Source organism: Accipiter gentilis, chromosome 1 (assembly GCF_929443795.1).
Source record: "Accipiter gentilis chromosome 1, bAccGen1.1, whole genome shotgun sequence".
In the NCBI taxonomy this organism is placed as follows: Eukaryota; Metazoa; Chordata; class Aves; order Accipitriformes; family Accipitridae; genus Astur; species Astur gentilis.
The window spans coordinates 37564573-37581782 of NC_064880.1; the positions used below are offsets into that span (position 1 = coordinate 37564573).

Here is a 17210-nt window from a genome sequence, read left to right on the forward strand (position 1 = left end):
CACCCCTCTGGGGGAACCCCCAGCCCCTCTCTGGGTCCCCAACAGATCCAAAGCAGGAAGAAGATGCCCTCCTCCCCTCCCAGGGCAAGGACAAGGCAATCCCTGGTGTCTGTCCCCACACAGGGGCCATCCCCTCAGCCTATGGCTTCTTGCTTTTACCTTTGGTACTGCACGTATTTACTGAGGTTCATGCGATAAGGGAGGGAGCGGCTCCAGCTGTATACCAGACCTTTAGCCCTGAGCTGCAGCTGCTGCGGTGGGATGGGGAAGCCCTGGCTCCCTCGGGGTGCCCAGGGTGGGGGCAGCTTGTGCATTGCCTCTGAGTGCGGGGGAGGCAAAGGAAGGACCCAGGGAAAAGGAGCTGAGGGTCCTTCCCTGCGCTGCCTCGGTGCCTGGTCAAGATCTCTGTCCCCCTGTGCCATCTCTTTGCCAAATAAGCCCCACACCTGGGCTGAGCCCAGGGGTTGGAGGGAAACACACAGCCCCGCTCTCCAAATCCATTTTATTTAATAAAAATAACAAGCTGGAGTTGTCCCTGGGCCCAGGCTCCTGCCCTAGAAGAGTCCTTTGTCCTTCTTGAGCTTTTGTTGTTTCCACAAGGGCAGCTTGCTGAAGGCGGAGCGGCTCATGCCAAAAACAGCCTCGAAGTCCTGGTCGGAGAGGTAGTGCTGGGGGAGGAGAGACGAGGCTGAGGTGAAGCTGGGGATGCTTTCCCTGGTACCCCCCCAGCAGCCTCCCAGCCTCATCTCACCTCCTTCCTGCTGGGATCCACACCCCGCGGCAGGTCCTCGGCCGAGGTGTTTACCAGCACATCCACGGGGAAGGTCTCCTGTTTGTTGGGGAGGAGGCTGGTGGTGCTGGTGAAGACCTCTTGCCTGGATGTGAGCACCTGGATGGGGCGGGGGGAGTGAGAGACAGGGTCACATCAAGGGCTGCCCCAGGAACGGAGGCGGCAACAGGCTGGTTCCAGGTGTCCCCTCACCAGAGGACATGTCCTTGCAGCCGCTTGGTGCCTCCTGCCAAGGGGACGGAGGGGCTTTCTGTGCCCCCTCCCACCCCAGGCTGCTCCCTCTCCCTGTGCTACTTACTGAGGTGAGATTCCCGAGGCTGCTCTCGTCCCCCAGCTCAGCTCTCAGCACCTCATAGGATTTCTTGTCCTGGGAAGGAGACAAAAGTGCTCAGCCCCTCAGCATGGGCACCCTGGAGATGCTGGCTGGGGCCAGATCCACATCTGGTCTCCTCTGTGAAAGGCCCCCCTAGTCTTTTCAGTCCCCTCCGTGACTCACGGCCCAGTTGAGAGGGTCCCAGGCTGGGAACCAGCCAGTGAAAGTGGGGGGCTCATGGCCCTGCTTCACCACGATGATGGGGGTGTCGAGGTCGCGCCCGCTGGGGTGGCTCCACAGGTACTCCTGCACCATCACCGCCGCTGCCTCCTTCTCTGACTCATTGGCGCCTTTCCCAATCCAGAAGAAAACCTGCAAACGAGGTCACCATGTCCACCATGGGGGTGAGATGGGGCCCTCTGGGGCTGTGCCCAACCCATGGTTAGGGGCACACAGGATCTGTCCACAGGGAATGGCACCGGGAGTCCATCCTCAGCCATCCCCTGGAGCAAGGGGGCTGGAAAAAAACAGCGTGGGGCCAGAAACATGGGGGTTTCCAGCCTCCCACCCTACCACCGCTGGCTGCTGTAGGTCATCCACCCCCTCCAGGGACGTCAGCTTGTGGGATCAAAGGTGTGTGTCCCCCCCACCCCGTGCCCCCCCCAGCTCACCTGGTCCCAGGTGTCCAGCAGGTAAACATCATCCTCCTCCAGGTCATCCTGGGTGAAGTCTACAATCTCCGTGGCCATGAAGGTGCCTGTCTTGTTGGAGCACTCAAAGAGTCGGGGGGACACGGAGGAGTTCTCCTGCTGCAGCCTGGTGGGGGACAACGCAGCAGCGGTGGTGGGAATGGGGCTCACCCTGCTTGGGGACTGGTGGCCCATCTTAACCCCAAGGGTGGGTAGGGACAAGGGACCCCTGGGCACAGGGCTGGTACCTCTTGTTGTTGGCATACTGGGACTTGCCCCCCAAGGCCAGCCAGAACTCAGGTGGCTCCTGTCCCTCTGCGATCACTGGCTTCTCTGTCTTGGAGATGATGTCGGCCACCATCTTGCCCATCTCACGCTCATCTCCACTGCAGCCCTGCCGAGCAAGCACAGCTGCTCCATCACCAGGCCCAGCCAAGGAGGAAGAAGAGGAGATGGGGACATTTCTCCTGGGGGTGACAGCACCCACCCCGGTGCCCAGTGGTACCCACCTTCCCATACCAGAGGTAGCAGCAGCTGGGGGTCTTGAGCACAAAGACGTCATTGGAGTTGAGAGAGGAGGCTCGGACGGGCACCTCGATGGCCTTGGTGTTGTATTCATTGGTGCCATGCACGTGGAAGAGGCGGGTGGAGGGTGTGGGCTCCTTGCTGCCCGCCCGCGAGGTGCCACCCTGGGGAACAGGGACAGGAGGTCACCACTGGTGCCACAGGCTCAACCGCCTGCCCAGTCCTCACCCCCAGCAGCCCTGCGCTCACCGCATACACCACCATCTTGCCCTTGAAAATGGCCATCAGGTGGGCTGGCTCCTTGCCCATGGTGACGCGGACCTGCACGGGCTCGTTGTTGTACTTCTGGTCCAGGATAACGGCTTGGTAGGCGGAGGCGGCCAGCTCATCTGTGCTGGCTTGGCGGCCCTGGGCAGGGCAGAGCAGGGCTCAGCACCCACCACAGCCCCCTTTTCCCTCTTGGGAAGAGGGAACCCTCATGCCGTTCCCATGGGGTCATGCATAGGAGCAGACCACCCCCAGTGTGGAGAGATGCCCCTGTCGCCCACCTATGGTCAGTGACCTGGGGTCTCACCTGCCAGAGGTAGATGATGCGGTTCACCTTGGGCCCTACGAAATAGGTGTAGAGCACCAGGTAGCAGTCCCCACCGTAGAAATGGCCCAGCCACCTCTTGTCCACAGGCACCAGCTCCTGGTTCTCCACACGCCAGACCTGGTGGGATGGGAACATGCTGCTGCCAGGGCTAGTGCATCCCCCTGCCCTGTAGCCCCTGGACACCATGATATCCCCCAGTACAGCCCATGGGGTGCCCCAAGAGGGTCTCACATTCTGCCCTGGCCACCCTACCTCCACCTCCCCGGATCCGTCATCCACCATCTTCTGCTGGGCAGCCATCTGGGGCTTGGCATACAGCGTGGTGGCATCAAACTTCACCTGCTCCACCTTGGCTGAGGGGAAGAGCAGAGGGCTGACCCACATCACGCCAGCCGTGGAGGTCCCCACAGCCCTCCCATCCCAATCCAAGGAGTCCTACAGTGTCAGAAGCGGACACTCACCCACTTTGCCCATGGTGTGGGTCTTGCCCAACCCGCTGGTCTGGTTGGGGACAGTCCATTTTTGGAAGAGCTGCCTGAAGATGGTTGACTCAGACCCATCATTCTCCACCTCCACGCTGGTGCTGGCTGGGTAGTTCTTGGCTTTGATGAAGCCCTGGGGGATTCGGACCCAGAGCGTGGGCATGGGGTGCCCAGCACCCCAGGGAACAGCCAAGCTATCCCATAACTGTTCCCTAATCCAGCACTCACCAGTGCCCTGTTCATCGCCTGCTGCTTCTCCTCCTTGTTGGCTTTCTTGCCCTTCCACACAAAGATCTTTAGACCTCCTTGATCAAGGATGTAGCAGTCCTTGGAGGAGGGACAACAGCAGAAATTAGGACTTTGGGCAGATTTAACCCTTCAAAAGCTGATTTGGTGAGCTTTGCCACCTTGCCATCTTGGCCCTGCCAAGGAAATTGGGCACCCCCCAGCATCCCATGGGTAACACACCTCATGCAGGAGCATGTCTTGAGTCAGGGGTCGAATCGCCACCTCCTGTATCACCAGGTCCCCACTGGCATTGCAGAGGCTGGCAGAGGAAAAGAGAGGAGGAGGGGTTAGAAATGGGACTGGAAAAACCCCTCCCCATCCACACCTTGGGGTGGCATGGTTGGGTGGGGGTGTCCCCTGCCCATCCCCTTTCCCAACCTGATCATGGCAGAGGTGATACCCAGAGACCCTCTTGCCCTGCCATGGTGGCAACCTTGTTTGCAGCTTGCCCTGCCATGTAGCTCACCCATGGCCATGAGGAGGGACAAAGGGGTGTCAGATGTGATGGGGCCACCCAGGGACATTGCCACTGTATTCAGAGGTCATGCTTCCATGAGCAGCTCTCCATCAGGTACCAACCCTATTGGCACCAGGGAGCCCTTGCTCCAATGGCATCCAGAGGACCCGTCCCCACCCCTGCGGTGGCCTTGACCCCTCTTGGTGGCTGTCCATGGGGACGGGAGTTGTAGGACATAGCAGAGATGGGTGCTGGGTCCCTCCGGCACCCTGCGGGGGCATCTCGCAGGTGACCCATCCCCAGCAACTCACTGGTAGAGCTTGAGGGAAGACTTGAGCTTCTGGTCCACTTTGTCATCAGGGGTGGCTGCCTTGATGTCCCTCTTCTCACCCAGTATGTGCGTGAGGACCTGCATGAGCCCTGGCGAGGCACCCTCGTCCTCACCATCCACTATGCCCACCTTGGCACGGCCCCCACGCTCCTGGTCCCGGATGTCCTTGGCCAGGGTCATCGCCTGCACCCAGGGAAGAAGGGGTCAGCCCAGGCTGGGGAGGGAGTGGCCAGTCGCCCCCTTCCTCCAGGGAGGGACCCTGGGACCCCCCAGCCATACCTTCAGCCTCTCGTTTCGGTTGCTCTCAGGGCCATTCCACTGGATGATGAGCTGGCCCAGGTCTAGCAGGAACACATCCCCCCGGTTGAAGCTTTTCCAGCTCATCTCCACCTGCAGCAGGATGGGATTGGGGGGGACGTTCAAGCAGCAGGATGCCTGGGTCTTCCTGGCACCACAGCCCCTGCCTGTCTTGGCTCAGTGCTGATGCATCTAGCCAGTATTCCTCCTCCTTATCCCAAGAAGGGCTTTTTGGGGTGAGGTTGCTCCTAAGGCAAGGTGGCGTGGCCCCACACCCACTCTGTCCCCTGTTTGAGGGCAGCTGTGTCTGGGGGGGGGGCTCTGGCCTGATCCTGACCCCAAAGAGCATCTCTGCACAGAGGTTGGTGGCTGGGGTCCCCCCACATCCCATAACTCACCTCGCTTGCCACCACGTTCTTCTTGCCCTTCACGTGCAGCAGGCGCTGGACGTTGTAGGTGTTCGTGTCCACGTGCTTCAAGCCTGAGGCCACCCCACCCTTCTTATAGCTGGGGGCGACAGACACAGCGTCAGCCCTGGGCCCCCCTTCTTGCTCCAGTGGGCTCCCCCTCCCACCTCTGTGGGCAGGGAGGTGTTTGGGGACACCCACCCACCCATGTGGATGACGGATGGAGCAAGACCAGCTCCAGATCCTCCTGCCTCCCCCACCCCACTGGGACAGGGCTGTCCCCATTCCCACTGGGGACATCCCCAGGGCAGGCATGCAGAGGACCCCTCCCCACCATTACCCACTGTGGCAGTGGGTCCCCGGGGTCACTGACATACATGAGTCCCTTCTTGAAGTAGGCGCGGAAGGTCTCACTCTCGTGGCCCTGGACCTCACGGTGCTGCACGGCCACCGTGCCCAGGTGGTCATCTATCTGGGTGGTGTAGATGGCGGCTGCCCCCTGCTCATCCTGGCTCGACTCCTTGCCCAGCCAGTAGTGGATGTTGTAGCTGAAGCTGCTCCCAGTCTTGCGTGTCTGCAGGACACCAATGCCTGCTACAAGAGCCCCTGTCTCCCCAGGCCACTCTGGCCAGGGACATCCCTCCCTGCACCCCAGCCCACCCTGGGGCAGAGCCCATCCCCAGTCCCCCGCGGGACCCCAGCCCGCCCTACCGACAGCAGGATGTAGCAATCCCCCTCGTGGAAGCTGCCGTAGCTTTTGGTGGGCACTGGCACCATCTCCATGTTCTGCAGAAGGAAGGGAGATGTCAGCCCTGTTGGGGACACACCCCCCCACCCCACCCCCCCACTGCCCCCAACCCCAAAATCTAGGTGGGTTTAACCCTGGGTGCCACACTGAGACCCTCAAACCCAGACACTGAGGACACAAAGGGGGGATCTTCCCTCCCCCCGCCCCCCCAAACAGCCTGATGATGGGTGTCTAGGTAATGGGTGCCCAGGCTGTGCCCCCGTCCCCACCTCGATTCGCCATATCTGGAGGCCTGGCGTGGTCTTGTTGAGCGTCCTGCTGACTTTGGTGCTGAGCTCCACCATGGTGACAGGTGCTGCAGGCAAGGGGACCTGCCGGGGCATCGGCAACACCCTCATTAATGACAGGCAGCGTCATTAAGAGCTGGGATGGAGCCAGCCTGCCATGCCATCTGCTGCCTTGCCTCGTCTGCCGCTGGCTGGGCCATAAACCCCCATCCGGAGCCGCACGGGGTGAGGGCACCCCCCGACACCCTGGTGCCAGGGCTGTGGGCACACAAGCAGGGCTGCCATCCCCCTCAGCCTGGCTGGCACCGTGGCTAACAGGGGCTGTCACAGGTCCATGCCAGGGTCCGCGGTGGGCAGGAGCAGGGTCCCCCGAGCACCCCGGTTGTCCTGCCCTGTGCCTGGGCCTGGGGTAGGGCTGTACAGGGCATCCCCAGCCCAGCAGCAATGGCTGGGTGACACCGCTGCGCAGTGGCCTGCTCCTCCCCAGCACCAGCAGGAACTGGCCCTGCTCAGCCTGCTCCCGGCTCAGCTTGGCATGACATGGCACAGCATGGCATGGCCACCATTGGTGGCCTTGCACACACACGCGTGTGTGCGCACACACATACATGTGTGCACGCACACGCTGCCTGCTTCAGCCTCCCCCCCCCCCCCAACTTCTAACCCCACCACCAGATCCATGCCCCCCAGGGAGGGCTCAGCCTGGCCCCACAGAGGTGCCGAGCATGCCAGGGCTCAGCCCCAGCGCTGCCGAGGTTGCCCGCAGCCATCTCTGCCAGGCTAACAGTGCTCACCGGCAAGCAAGCGGGGGGGCCAGGCAGCCAGCGGTGCCCAGCAGAGAGGTCTCTGCTCCCCCAGCCCCGCAAAACGCTGCCTTGTCCTGCTGCGCTGCCCTGAAAGCACCTAAATCCCGTCCCTCAGATCCAGGGGGGGTGACATCCCTCCAGCGCAGCCCCGCAGTGGGGCACGGGTGGATCCCCAAGCCCCGTCCCCAGGCCACCCTGGTGCCAGGAGCGGTGGTGGCTGTGGGATAGGCTGTCCCCCACCATGCCCATCTTCCAGCCCCCCACCCCAGCCCCTCACCTTCCCTGCAGAGCTGGGCACAGGTGAGCGTACCTAGGCAAAGTGCTCGGGTGCCAGCACCCAGGAGACCTTTGTCCCTTCCTGTCCCAGCCTATGTTCACCATATAAGGGCAGGAACAGCCCAGAGTCAAGGTCCCCACGGCCCTCCAAGGCTTCTCGGCACCTGAAGAGCCCCCCCTTACTGATGGGGTGACTGCCCCCTCCCCCAGGAGCTATTACAGCACAGGGCAACCCTGGGTACACTGCTGTAGTACCAGCTGCCCTTCCCAGGCCTGCTCCCCTCTTGGCCCTTGGCACTGAGCCCACGGTGAGGGGTTTTTGATGCCTGCCCCCCACCAAAAGTTTCCCCAAAGCGATAGCAACAGGCTGATGCCACGGGGCTGGGCTACGCTGCCGCCCTCCGCTCGCCCAGTCCCGTGGTGATGGGGTTTTTGGTGCCACCAGCAATGCAGCATCATCTTCCCACTCCACGCGTCCTCGTGTCCCACCCCCTACCTGGCACATCACCTCCCTGCCTGTGGGACTGTCCCCAGGCTGTGCCACTCTCCAGCTGGAGGCCAGATCCCTGCTCACCACTCGATGGGCTTTGCCCTCCCCACATTGGAGATCTCTGCGGTCCCAGCCTTGGGGATGGGAAGGGAGCACAGGGATGGGGCATGGTGCTGGGGTTTGGGGGCACAGGGCAGGGCATAGAGCGGTGGCAGGGCTAAGCCTTGTGCTCTGTCCTGTGCCCCCAAACCCCAGCCCCAAGGGGTGGTACCTGATGATGCCCTTGGGTGTTGGCAGAGAGGAGAGGGGACTGGAGTCCTGCCCAGAGGCTCCCAGCCCTGAAGGTGGTTTTGAGGGATGACCAAGGGGTACATAAAGCTGGGGGGGGGGGGGGGGGGGGGGGGTGTCGCAGCAGCAGGCAGGCCCCCTGGGCTCCCCGTCCTGCTCTTATCTCTTCCCCAGCCCCGCAGGATTGCTGCAGCCTTATCTTGGCCTCCCTGCTGAGCCAGCAGCCCTGGCCAAGAGTGCCACAGGCATCCCGCACCCTGGCCGTCACCCTGGCACCAGGCCTGGGCTGCAGTGAGCCCCAAGTCCTGCCTGCACCCCCCCGCCAAGGATCCCCAAAGTAATGGCAGTGGGCTGAACCAGGCCAGGGGGGTGTCAGCCACAAACAAGGCGGTGCCCTGATGCCACGGAGATGGGCTCTGCTGCTGCCCTCCACTCCCCTGGCCCCGCAAACCCCCAAACCCTCCTAACTATGCCACCCAGCTCCCACCCCCTGCACCCCACACCAGCGTCCCCCGTGGGACCCTTACCTGGGTGCAGAGCCGCCGGTGGGGGTGTTGGCACAGAGTTTTGGGTAGGGTGTGACACCCGGGTGGCTGCTCTCTGCTCGGTGGCCGCGTCCCAGGGCTGAGCCTGCTGGTGTGGCACAGGGGTGGGGGACCCCACGCCAGCCCCAGAGGGCTCGCCCCCTCCCCGGGCCCCCCAGCCGGACATGCTGGGCCACTAATGAACTCAGTAATTAGTGCAGCCATCAGGGAGGACAGAGACTTCGTTAATGAGGGGAGGCACAGGGCCAAGGAGGGCACGGAGGGGGCAGCTAAGAGACACCCCCCAGCACCCCACTGCCTGCACGTTGGCAGCAGGCTGCCTGGGGGAGGGGTCACAAGTCCCCCCCCCAGTGATCCCCAGTCTATGTGGAGGGGTCTGACACCTTATTTGGAGGAAACTGAGGAAGGGAGCACTTGTGACACAACCCCCCCAACAAGTCCCAAGGCTGGGGGGCAAAACCCACTTGGTAAATTCAGCCGCCCCCCCTTGTTTGAGGGGTAGGATACCCATCCCCGTGGCATCAGGGTCCTTTTTTCAGGAGGAGGGGGAAGGGGTTAGGATGGGGGTGCCAGAACAACCTGGGGGGGGTGCGGGGGGTGTGTGCCCTGGACTGTGAGGGTGTCCCCTTGGTACCCTGCTGCCCGAGGGTGCTGCCCCAGCACTGACTTGCCCCCTCCCCCCTTCCCAGGGGGATTTAGGGGATCCCGGGGACTCGCTACCCCCCCCCCCCCCACTGCGCACACCCACTAGCGACACGCACGTGGCACGTGCCCATGCCCACGCGTGCACACACTCGCGCACACACAGGACTCACCTTTCCAAGATGGTTTGACAGCTTTAATCACATGAAGGCACTTGGATCTGGTCCCCCAGCCCTCCCCAGTCCCCCCAATGCTGCCTCCGAACCCCTCCCCGGACCCCCCAAGGGTGCCCAGCACGGGGTCTGTGCTCCTCGGGTGCTGCAGCACCCACGGGTGCTTGCTGGGCAGTGGGCTTTGCTGGTGCCGTTTGACTTGTCTAATATAAAGTGCTGAGTTCAACCCTCCTGGAGGGGCAGGATCAGGCCTGGGGCAGGCAGGGGTCCCAGGGGGTGGGTGTGCCACAGCGTCCCCCATCCTATCCCCCGCTCCGTGGGGCAGGGGCTGGAGGCAGGGTGCGGGCAGGCCTGGGGGGACCCCTGCCTCCCCCTGGCACCCAGTGCTGGGAGAAGGGGAGCGCCAGCAGGAGCTGGCTGGACAGCACCGGAGACCTAAAACCCCTCGCATTCCCCCCGCCCCCCCCCCGGCAGATACTGCCCACCTCTCCCTGGCACAGCGGTAAAAAGGCACCCATGATTTTTTGGGAAACCGTTGCTTTTCCCCCTAAAAAGATATGAGACATTGTCCATATTGCGATGCTAAAAAAGGCCTGGCTGAGCTCAGCCTCCCCCCCCCCCCCCAAAAAAAAACCCTCCCTGAGAGCCCCCAGCCCCTCAAGACTGGGAGACACCCTGGCACAAGCCCAACCCCATGGGGGTCAGGGTAACCCCCAAGCTGCAGGGAGGGGGTCTCTGCGGTGCACCCCACCCCTGCCCCAGCTGGGGGGCTGGGGCTGGAGTAAAGCTGGGGGGGGCACACTAAGGCTGGTATGGGGGTCCCTCCCCCCTGGGAGTCGCAGCCTTTGGTGAAGCTGCGGAGGGATGGGGAGGGGATGTGTGGCCCCCCTAGCAAGAGAGGGGACCCCCCTCCTGGTGACTGGAGTGGCTCCCACTAACACAGTGTAACTGGGAATGGGGGTGGAGGCCACCAGACCCCCCCCCCAGGAAGAAACTGAGGTTGGAGGGAGTGAGTTAAGAGCCCCCCCGGGAACACCCCTTGCAGGGCTGGGGGTGACATGGAGACTTGACGTCCCAAGGCACGTGGGGGGGCATTTGCGGCCAGGGGCTCAGCCCTGAGGCCGGGCTGCCCCCCAAAACACACCCCCTAGGCGGGGGGCAGCAGAAGGCACGAGGGTGGGGTAGGGACGTGCCCCCCCCCGAGGTGATCAGCTGCACCGAGGGCAGAGTTAAGGGTAGGGTGTCGGCCCTATGCACCAAGGCCAATAAGACTCCCCCATTTTTCGGGGGGTGGCAAGGGGTTAACCTGTCCCGTAGCCCCTGCAGATAGGGGCTGAGGGCTGCCAGCCCCCCCCCAGCAGGCAGAGCCCGGTTGGGGGGGGTCTAGTCCCCCCCAAAGGCAGTGGAAAGCAGCAGCTGCTGACCCCCCCCCCCCTTCCCCACTCGGGGGGACACAGAGGGGAAAAGGACCTGAGAACCGTTTCGGGGAGGGGGGGACGCAGGTTGAGGGGGGATGGGACAGCGGGGGAGGACGGGACCCCCCCCAACAGGTCCCCAGCACAGCAAGGCAGCGGGTCACCCACGGCCCCCCTCTCCTCCGTGGGAAGGGGGACACCCAGCTCCCCGTCGGGGGCACCCGCATCTCCCACCACCAGCAGGCAGGGAGGGCACCCGCGCCCACCGGGGCTGGGGAGGACGATGGGGGGGGTTGCACACTGGGACACACCCCCCCGCCTAAAATAAGGCACCCGGCTGCCACGGCGGTGCCCCTTGGCAGCACCTGGCGGGGTGGGGGGGCCACTAGCTGTTAGTCCGCTGCTTCTTGAGCACTGCGTACACGTCCTCCACCTTGCTGAGCCTCTCGAAGAAGGGCAGCAGGTCCAGCAGCTCCGTGTCCGCCATGTTATCGAACCAAGAGGCCACCGGCACCTGCGGGCAGCACAGCGGGCAGCGGCTGAGGCAGGGGCCCCCCGCCACCTCCCCTCCATACCCCCCCCCCAGTCTCAACCCAGGTGTACGTACAGCGTTATCAGGGTGGAAGATGTAGGATGCGGGCGAGTTGTCCACAATGATGATGCGGCGCAGGTCGCGGCCCAGGCGGCTCAGGTCCTTCACGTAGTTGCCGCGATGGAAGACGCAGGATTCCCGGAAAAGCCGTGCCCGGAAAGCCCCCCATTTATCCAGCAGATCGGCCACAGGGTCCGCGTACTGCGGGCACGGGAAGGGGGTCACTGGGTCACATCGTGCCACCGTGCCGTGTCGTGTGTGTGTCGTCCCGTCCCCCCCCCAGTGACGATGGCACCCAGCTCTGCACCAGTGCTAGCTCACTCTGTGCCTCAGTTTCCCTGGCCGGCGCCTGGGAGGGGCAGGCACTGCCTGCAGGCACGCAGGGGACGAGGGGCCACCGATGCCCACAGGTGGGCAGCCAAGGGGAGTTGTGCCACCCGAGGGGTGGCCGGGAAGGGGAGGGCGATGGCGGTGGCGGGGGGGGGGGGGGCACCCACCTTGGCCAGGCTGGCGGTGAAGAGCACGCACTCGAAGAGCTCACCCATGCGCTGCAGGAACTCATCCACGTGCGGCCGCTTGAGCACATACACCTGCGGGCACGGGGCAGAGGGCAGCGCGCCGCAGGCGCCGGCAACCCGGTGTATCCCCCCCCCCAGCACCCCCACGCCCACCCTGGGGGACAGCCGTGTCCCGGAGCCCAGCCAGCGGCTCCCTGCTGGGTAAGGGAGGCAGAGGGCTGCCTGTGCCCCGCGCCGTGGGGGCTACCCGGCGTAGGCTGGGGGGATGCCACGGCCCTGCTGGCACGTCCGGGACGAAGCGTCTGGCCGGCTCCGGAGCCAAGTAACCGAGAACAGGCTGACTGCCCAGACCACAGCCTATCCTGGATTACTTGAACCCGGGGCCGGCCACTGCAGCAGGGCACTGCGCCAGGGACCCCCGCCCACCTCCCCACGCTGCCAGGAGGATGGGCACCCACCTCTGCCCCCCGACGCGCCAGCCCTGGCACCCTGACGCCCCCGACCGTCCCTGGGTGTAGAGCGCTGGGACGGCTCTCGGTCCCCGGGGAGGGAGCAGAGGGGGCTGTGCCCCCCCCAGCCCACCGGGCAGCCTTCACCCCCGTTGTTACCTGGTGCATGATGCCATCGATTTCCACGGGAATGATGAAGTCGGCGTTGTTCACCGGCTGGGGAGGGCACAGCAGGGTCAACGCCAGGCAGGCACCCCCTGCCCCAACGCTGCCTGCCCTCTGCCCGCGACGCACCCCCTGCCAGCCCCGCAGCCCCCAAAGCAGGGACGGACACCCCATCCGCCCCAGCAGGGCTGCGCAGGGTGCTGCTCCTGGGTGCCGGGCATCGCTTGGGGGGGGTGGGGGGTTGCAGAGCAGATAGGGGAGGGCCGGGGAGGGGCAGGAGAGGTGGAGGGGGCCGGGGCGTCCCCCACCTTGAAGGAGCTGTGCACCAACGTCTCGTCCAGGTCGATGACCACGCACAGCTTGCTGGCGTCCTGCGGCTTGATCTCGGGCAGGAGGTGTTTGACGGTGGCCTGCGGCAGGGCACGGGGGGGGGGGCACAGGCAAACCCGGGGGGTCACCGGGGTGGCCAGGGGCACCCCCTCCCCTCCCACCCACCCAGAGAGGGGGCACGGCAGGGGGGAGCCCATTTAGACACCCCCCAACCCCCTGACCCCATCCTGGCAGAGGGGAAGCGCTGGGGATGGGCAGCCCGGCCCCTCCTCAGCACTGCCCCCCTCCCCAATGCCAGGTTGTGGGGGGGGGGGGGGTGTGTGCCCGGGGTGGGGGGGTACCTTGGGCAGGGCCCCGTTCTCCTCCACCAGCAGCGGGGCGCTGGTGGTGCCGGCGCAGGGCTCGCCCTCATCGCGGCACAGGCAGCAGAAGAGGGACTGGAGGATGCTGCGGCTCCGCGGCTTCTTGGTGGGGACCTGGGTACCTGAAGTGGGGGGGAGTGGGGTGTAAAGGGGGGGGCACGGGTCCCCCCGGGGTTGCCCCCAGCCCCGTGCAGGGCGAGGGGGCGTGGGTGAGCCTGGGTCGGGGTGTCGGTGCCGGACACGGGAGGTGCCGGGGGGAGCCCCCCGGAGCCCCCCCTATGCCCTTATCAGCCCCCGGCACCCATCCGGCCGCCCTTCCTGCCCCGCCAAGGGCCGGCGGCACGGACACGAGTGTTTGGAGACACCCCCCCTTCACAGCCCCTCGCCCGGGCGCATCCCCTGCCACGGGTGACCCTCGTGGGCCCCCCACCGCGGCTGGAGACCCTACAATAACAGAGCGGGGCTCTGCCCCGGCCGCTGCGGCGCGGCCCGTGGACCCCCGGCTGTGCCTCCCCGGGGGGCACTGACCCACGCGGGTGGGCGGTCCTGTGGGCGGGGCCTCGCCCGGGGAGGCGGGGCTTACAGACCCTCTTTTCCCCGCCCCCAGCCAGCCCCCCCTTCTCATTGGCCGGCTCGAGCATACCGGAGGCGAGAAGCCAATCAGGGCGAAGTGCCTGCCCCTGGGCGCCGTTCCCGCAGCCCCCATTGGGCGGATCAAGGGGAAACTGAGGCAGAGGGGCACCTCCTGCCCGCCGCGGGCACCGGCGGTAGTGCGACGGCTCCAGCCCCTTCCCCACCGGACCCGCGGGCCGGATCCTGCCCCCAGCCCGGGCCGGGCTGGGAGCGGGCCCGGCCTGGGCCAGGAGCCGCAGCTCCCCGGGTCGTGCCCCCCCCCCCCCCCCCCCCAAGAACCGGGCCAGGGCCCCGCGTCCCGGCGGCCCCGTGGGGCGCCCCACGGCAGGGAGCCCGTGGGGCAGGAGCTGCGCACTGGGGACGGAGTCCGTTCCCACGCTTGTTCCCCCGGCCCCGCCAGCTCCCTCGGCCGGCGGGCAGCACACAGGCAGCGCTGCCTGCTAAACCCCCTGCGCTGGGTGGAGGGAGGGCAGGAGACGGGGGGGGACGGGACGGGGCGCCGGGCTGTGCCCCGGACTGCAGCGGGGTGCCTAGCGCTCGCCCCCCCATCCCTGCCTCAGTTTCCCCACCGGCGCTGCGTGCACACGCCCCCGCCCGGCTCCGGAGGAAACAGCGCAGATAACGCCGAGCGCCGGGGCCCGAGCAGCGCCCCGAGCACCGCAGGGTCACCGACGGGACTCGGGGGGTCGGGAAGGGACGCAGCACGGCCTCCCGCGCCCCGGTGGGTGCAGACAACCCCGCTCCGTCCCAGCCCCGGCCCCCCCCCACACACACACCCCCGTGCCCCAGCGCGTCCTCCTCCAGCCCCGGAGCAGCGGGACGCACGGGGGCAGGCTGAGACCGCCCGCAGCTCATCACACCCTCCGAGAGCAGCCGCCCGTAGGCCTCCAGCCGCCCCCCCCCTGCCCCGCGATGCCGGAGACCCCGAAGACCTCCCCACCACCACCACCACCACCCCCTCCCACACCAGGGAAGGGATTCTCCCCCCCCCCCCGCGTTACCTTTCTCCTGCAACGGGGCGCTCCCCTCCTCCCTGCTAACCTGGGCGATGATGGACTGGTGCTCCATGGGCGCCGGGCGGGGGGGGGGGGGGGGGGGGGATGGGAGGGGGCGGCCCCCCCCGGCGCGGCCCCCGGGGGGGGGGAGGCGGGGCGGGGGCCGGCGGCGGCGCGGGGCGGCGGGCGCGGGAGCGGCGCCGCGGAGGAAACTTTGTTACAACATGGAGTTTCCTCCGCCCGGGCTGGGGCTGCAAACATGGAACCCGGGCGCGGTTTCAAGGAACCCCTTAAAAGGGCAATGCCGAGGGGGGCCCCCTCCTCCTCCTCCTCCTCCTCCTCCTCCCACTCCCACTCCCACCTCCGCCTCTCCGCACCCGCCCCGCGGGGGAGGAGCGGGGGTCCCCACCGAGACGCGACCGGCATCGGGGGTGCAGAGGGGTTGGCGGCCTCTGAGGAGGCGTCTGCGGCGCTTCTTTGGCTAGAAAAGGACAGCCCCCCCCCCCCCCCCCCACCTTGAGCCATGGTGGTCGTACGGGGCTCCCCATAGCCCTCCGGCTGAGGGATAATGGAGAGCGGGATCAGCCCTGCTGTCACTCCCCCAGGTGTCACACACACACACACCCCCCCCCGTTCAGCTGGCGGCCCCGGGGGAAGGACCCCCCCCGCAGCCACCCCCGGCATATGAAGCCCCCCCGCCATGCTGGGTGTCCCCCGGAGCGGAGACCCCTGGACCCGGTGGCTCTAGGCTGGGGGGTCACCAGCTCCCGCCGGGGACAGGTTCCCTACTGCCAGCGCAGGCCAGTGTTCGGGGCAACAGGTGCTGGGGGGCTGCACCAATAACCACCTGCTTTTTTCTTTCTTTCCCTCTTTCCCCTACAATTTCCCAATTATTTGGGAAATTAATATATATGTATGTATCATCGATCTATATACTTCCCCCTGCAGTTCCTCTCCTCCTGCCTTCGGGGGGAAGCGGGGCCGTTTCCAGGTGCTCACCGAAAAGCAGCTCTTACCGGGAGCTTGAGGCTGTAACGACCCCTTCAGGGGAAACTCGTGCCCCCGCCCCAAGCCCCCCCATGTGCTGGCATCCGCCATCCCCAGCCCCTTTCCCCCAGCAGCCCTGTACCGCCGTGCCCCCAGGCAGCGACCGGCCCTGGGGGGGTTTCCAGCCGGTCCCGGTCGCCTCCCCCCCTTGCCATCTCGGCGGCAGGAGATGCTGTGCCCTCTGTCAGCCCTTCCCCGGGGGCAGAGCAGGCTGGAAATTCCCCATCTGAGCTTGTTTGGGGTCTTTCCACCTCTCCCAGCTGCGGTTTGGGAGCTTCGGGGGCTGAGGTTGTCCCTTCTGGCCCGGGGGGGGACCAGGGGCACTGGCGAGGCAGCGCACCCGGGTACCGCTCTGCCCCCCCCCGGCTCCCCGGGACTGAGCCCGCCCCGTACGGTGGGAAACGAGTCTGGGGGGGAACCTGTCCCCCCCCCCCAGGCCAGCGTGGGGCACGAGGGGGGGGCACGACACATGGCCACAGGTGGCCCCTCTGGGAAACGGGGTCCGGCATCGGGAGGTACCGTACCCCCCCGGGGAGTCGGGATGCTGCGGGGCCGGCGGGACCAGGCAGGCGGTGGAAACGCTGGCAGAGCAAAAAGCCGGTTCGCACCTGCGGCTCCCGCTCTCCCAGCTGGGCACGGGGCACCCCGGCACCACGATCCCGCGGGGGAGCCGTGGCAGTGACGGGGCTGTGGCCGGGAACCGGGACACCGCGTCCTGCCACCTCCTCTGCCTGCTCTGAGGGTGGGCAGCGGTCGTGCCTCAGTTTCCCTGCCCCTCCGCAGCGCCGGACAGGGAGGCAGCCGGCTCCCCTGGCCAGGCAGCCGGCACTGCCCCCCTGCCCGGCTAGGAGGAAGAGGAAGGAAGAGGCTGTGCTTCCTCCGCTCTCTATTTTGGGCTGACCTGTGCTGCTCCTTTAGCCCAGGTGGAGCCAGGCAGGATGCCTGCCTCGTCCCCGGTGGGCTGACTGGCCTGGGCTGGGCTGCCGGTGGGTGCCAGGGGATGCTGCCCACCGTGGGGACAGCTGTGGAGGCCACACGCAGTCCCCACCAGGACCCCTGTCCCTCTGGCCGAGTCCTTCTCTTCCTTCCATGACGAGCCATGAGCAGGCAGCAGCCCCAGTTCAGCCAGGCCCTGCTTGTCCTCTAATTAATGTAATTAGGAAAGTCTCCAGGCCAGACGCCTGCAGCGGCAGTTGGAGCATCGCTTCCAGTTCTGCTGCCTGCTCAGGGGCAGATGGGGCAGCTGGGGAGCCCGGGGGGACGTTGTCCCCGTCT

General features: G+C 66.2%; 2 protein-coding genes across 3 annotated transcripts; both read right to left on the reverse strand.

The window, feature by feature from the left end:
• Positions 1-483: 483 nt before the first annotated feature.
• On the reverse strand, positions 484-9341 carry VIL1 (villin 1). Its single transcript, XM_049800922.1, has 20 exons — positions 8597-9341; positions 6192-6293; positions 5886-5960; positions 5552-5748; positions 5166-5274; positions 4750-4860; positions 4451-4653; positions 3863-3941; positions 3623-3721; positions 3374-3527; positions 3165-3265; positions 2892-3029; positions 2567-2725; positions 2302-2481; positions 2041-2186; positions 1775-1919; positions 1287-1475; positions 1089-1157; positions 752-889; positions 484-668 (listed from the first exon to the last, which is right to left on the reverse strand). Exons 1-20 carry the CDS (start codon positions 8816-8818, stop codon positions 555-557), a joined length of 2730 nt encoding a protein of 909 aa, XP_049656879.1. The 5' UTR covers positions 8819-9341; the 3' UTR covers positions 484-554.
• Positions 9342-9425: 84 nt separating this feature from the next.
• On the reverse strand, positions 9426-15020 carry CTDSP1 (CTD small phosphatase 1). Of its 2 annotated transcripts, none has more exons than XM_049800937.1 (7): positions 14895-15020; positions 13240-13382; positions 12877-12978; positions 12563-12619; positions 11934-12026; positions 11452-11637; positions 9426-11358 (listed from the first exon to the last, which is right to left on the reverse strand). In XM_049800937.1, exons 1-7 carry the CDS (start codon positions 14959-14961, stop codon positions 11230-11232), a joined length of 777 nt encoding a protein of 258 aa, XP_049656894.1. In that variant the 5' UTR covers positions 14962-15020; the 3' UTR covers positions 9426-11229. The 2 variants fall into 2 exon arrangements, with proteins under 2 accessions (XP_049656894.1, XP_049656904.1); XM_049800947.1 differs by lacking the exon at positions 14895-15020 and adding an exon at positions 14478-14811.
• Positions 15021-17210: the final 2190 nt, after the last annotated feature.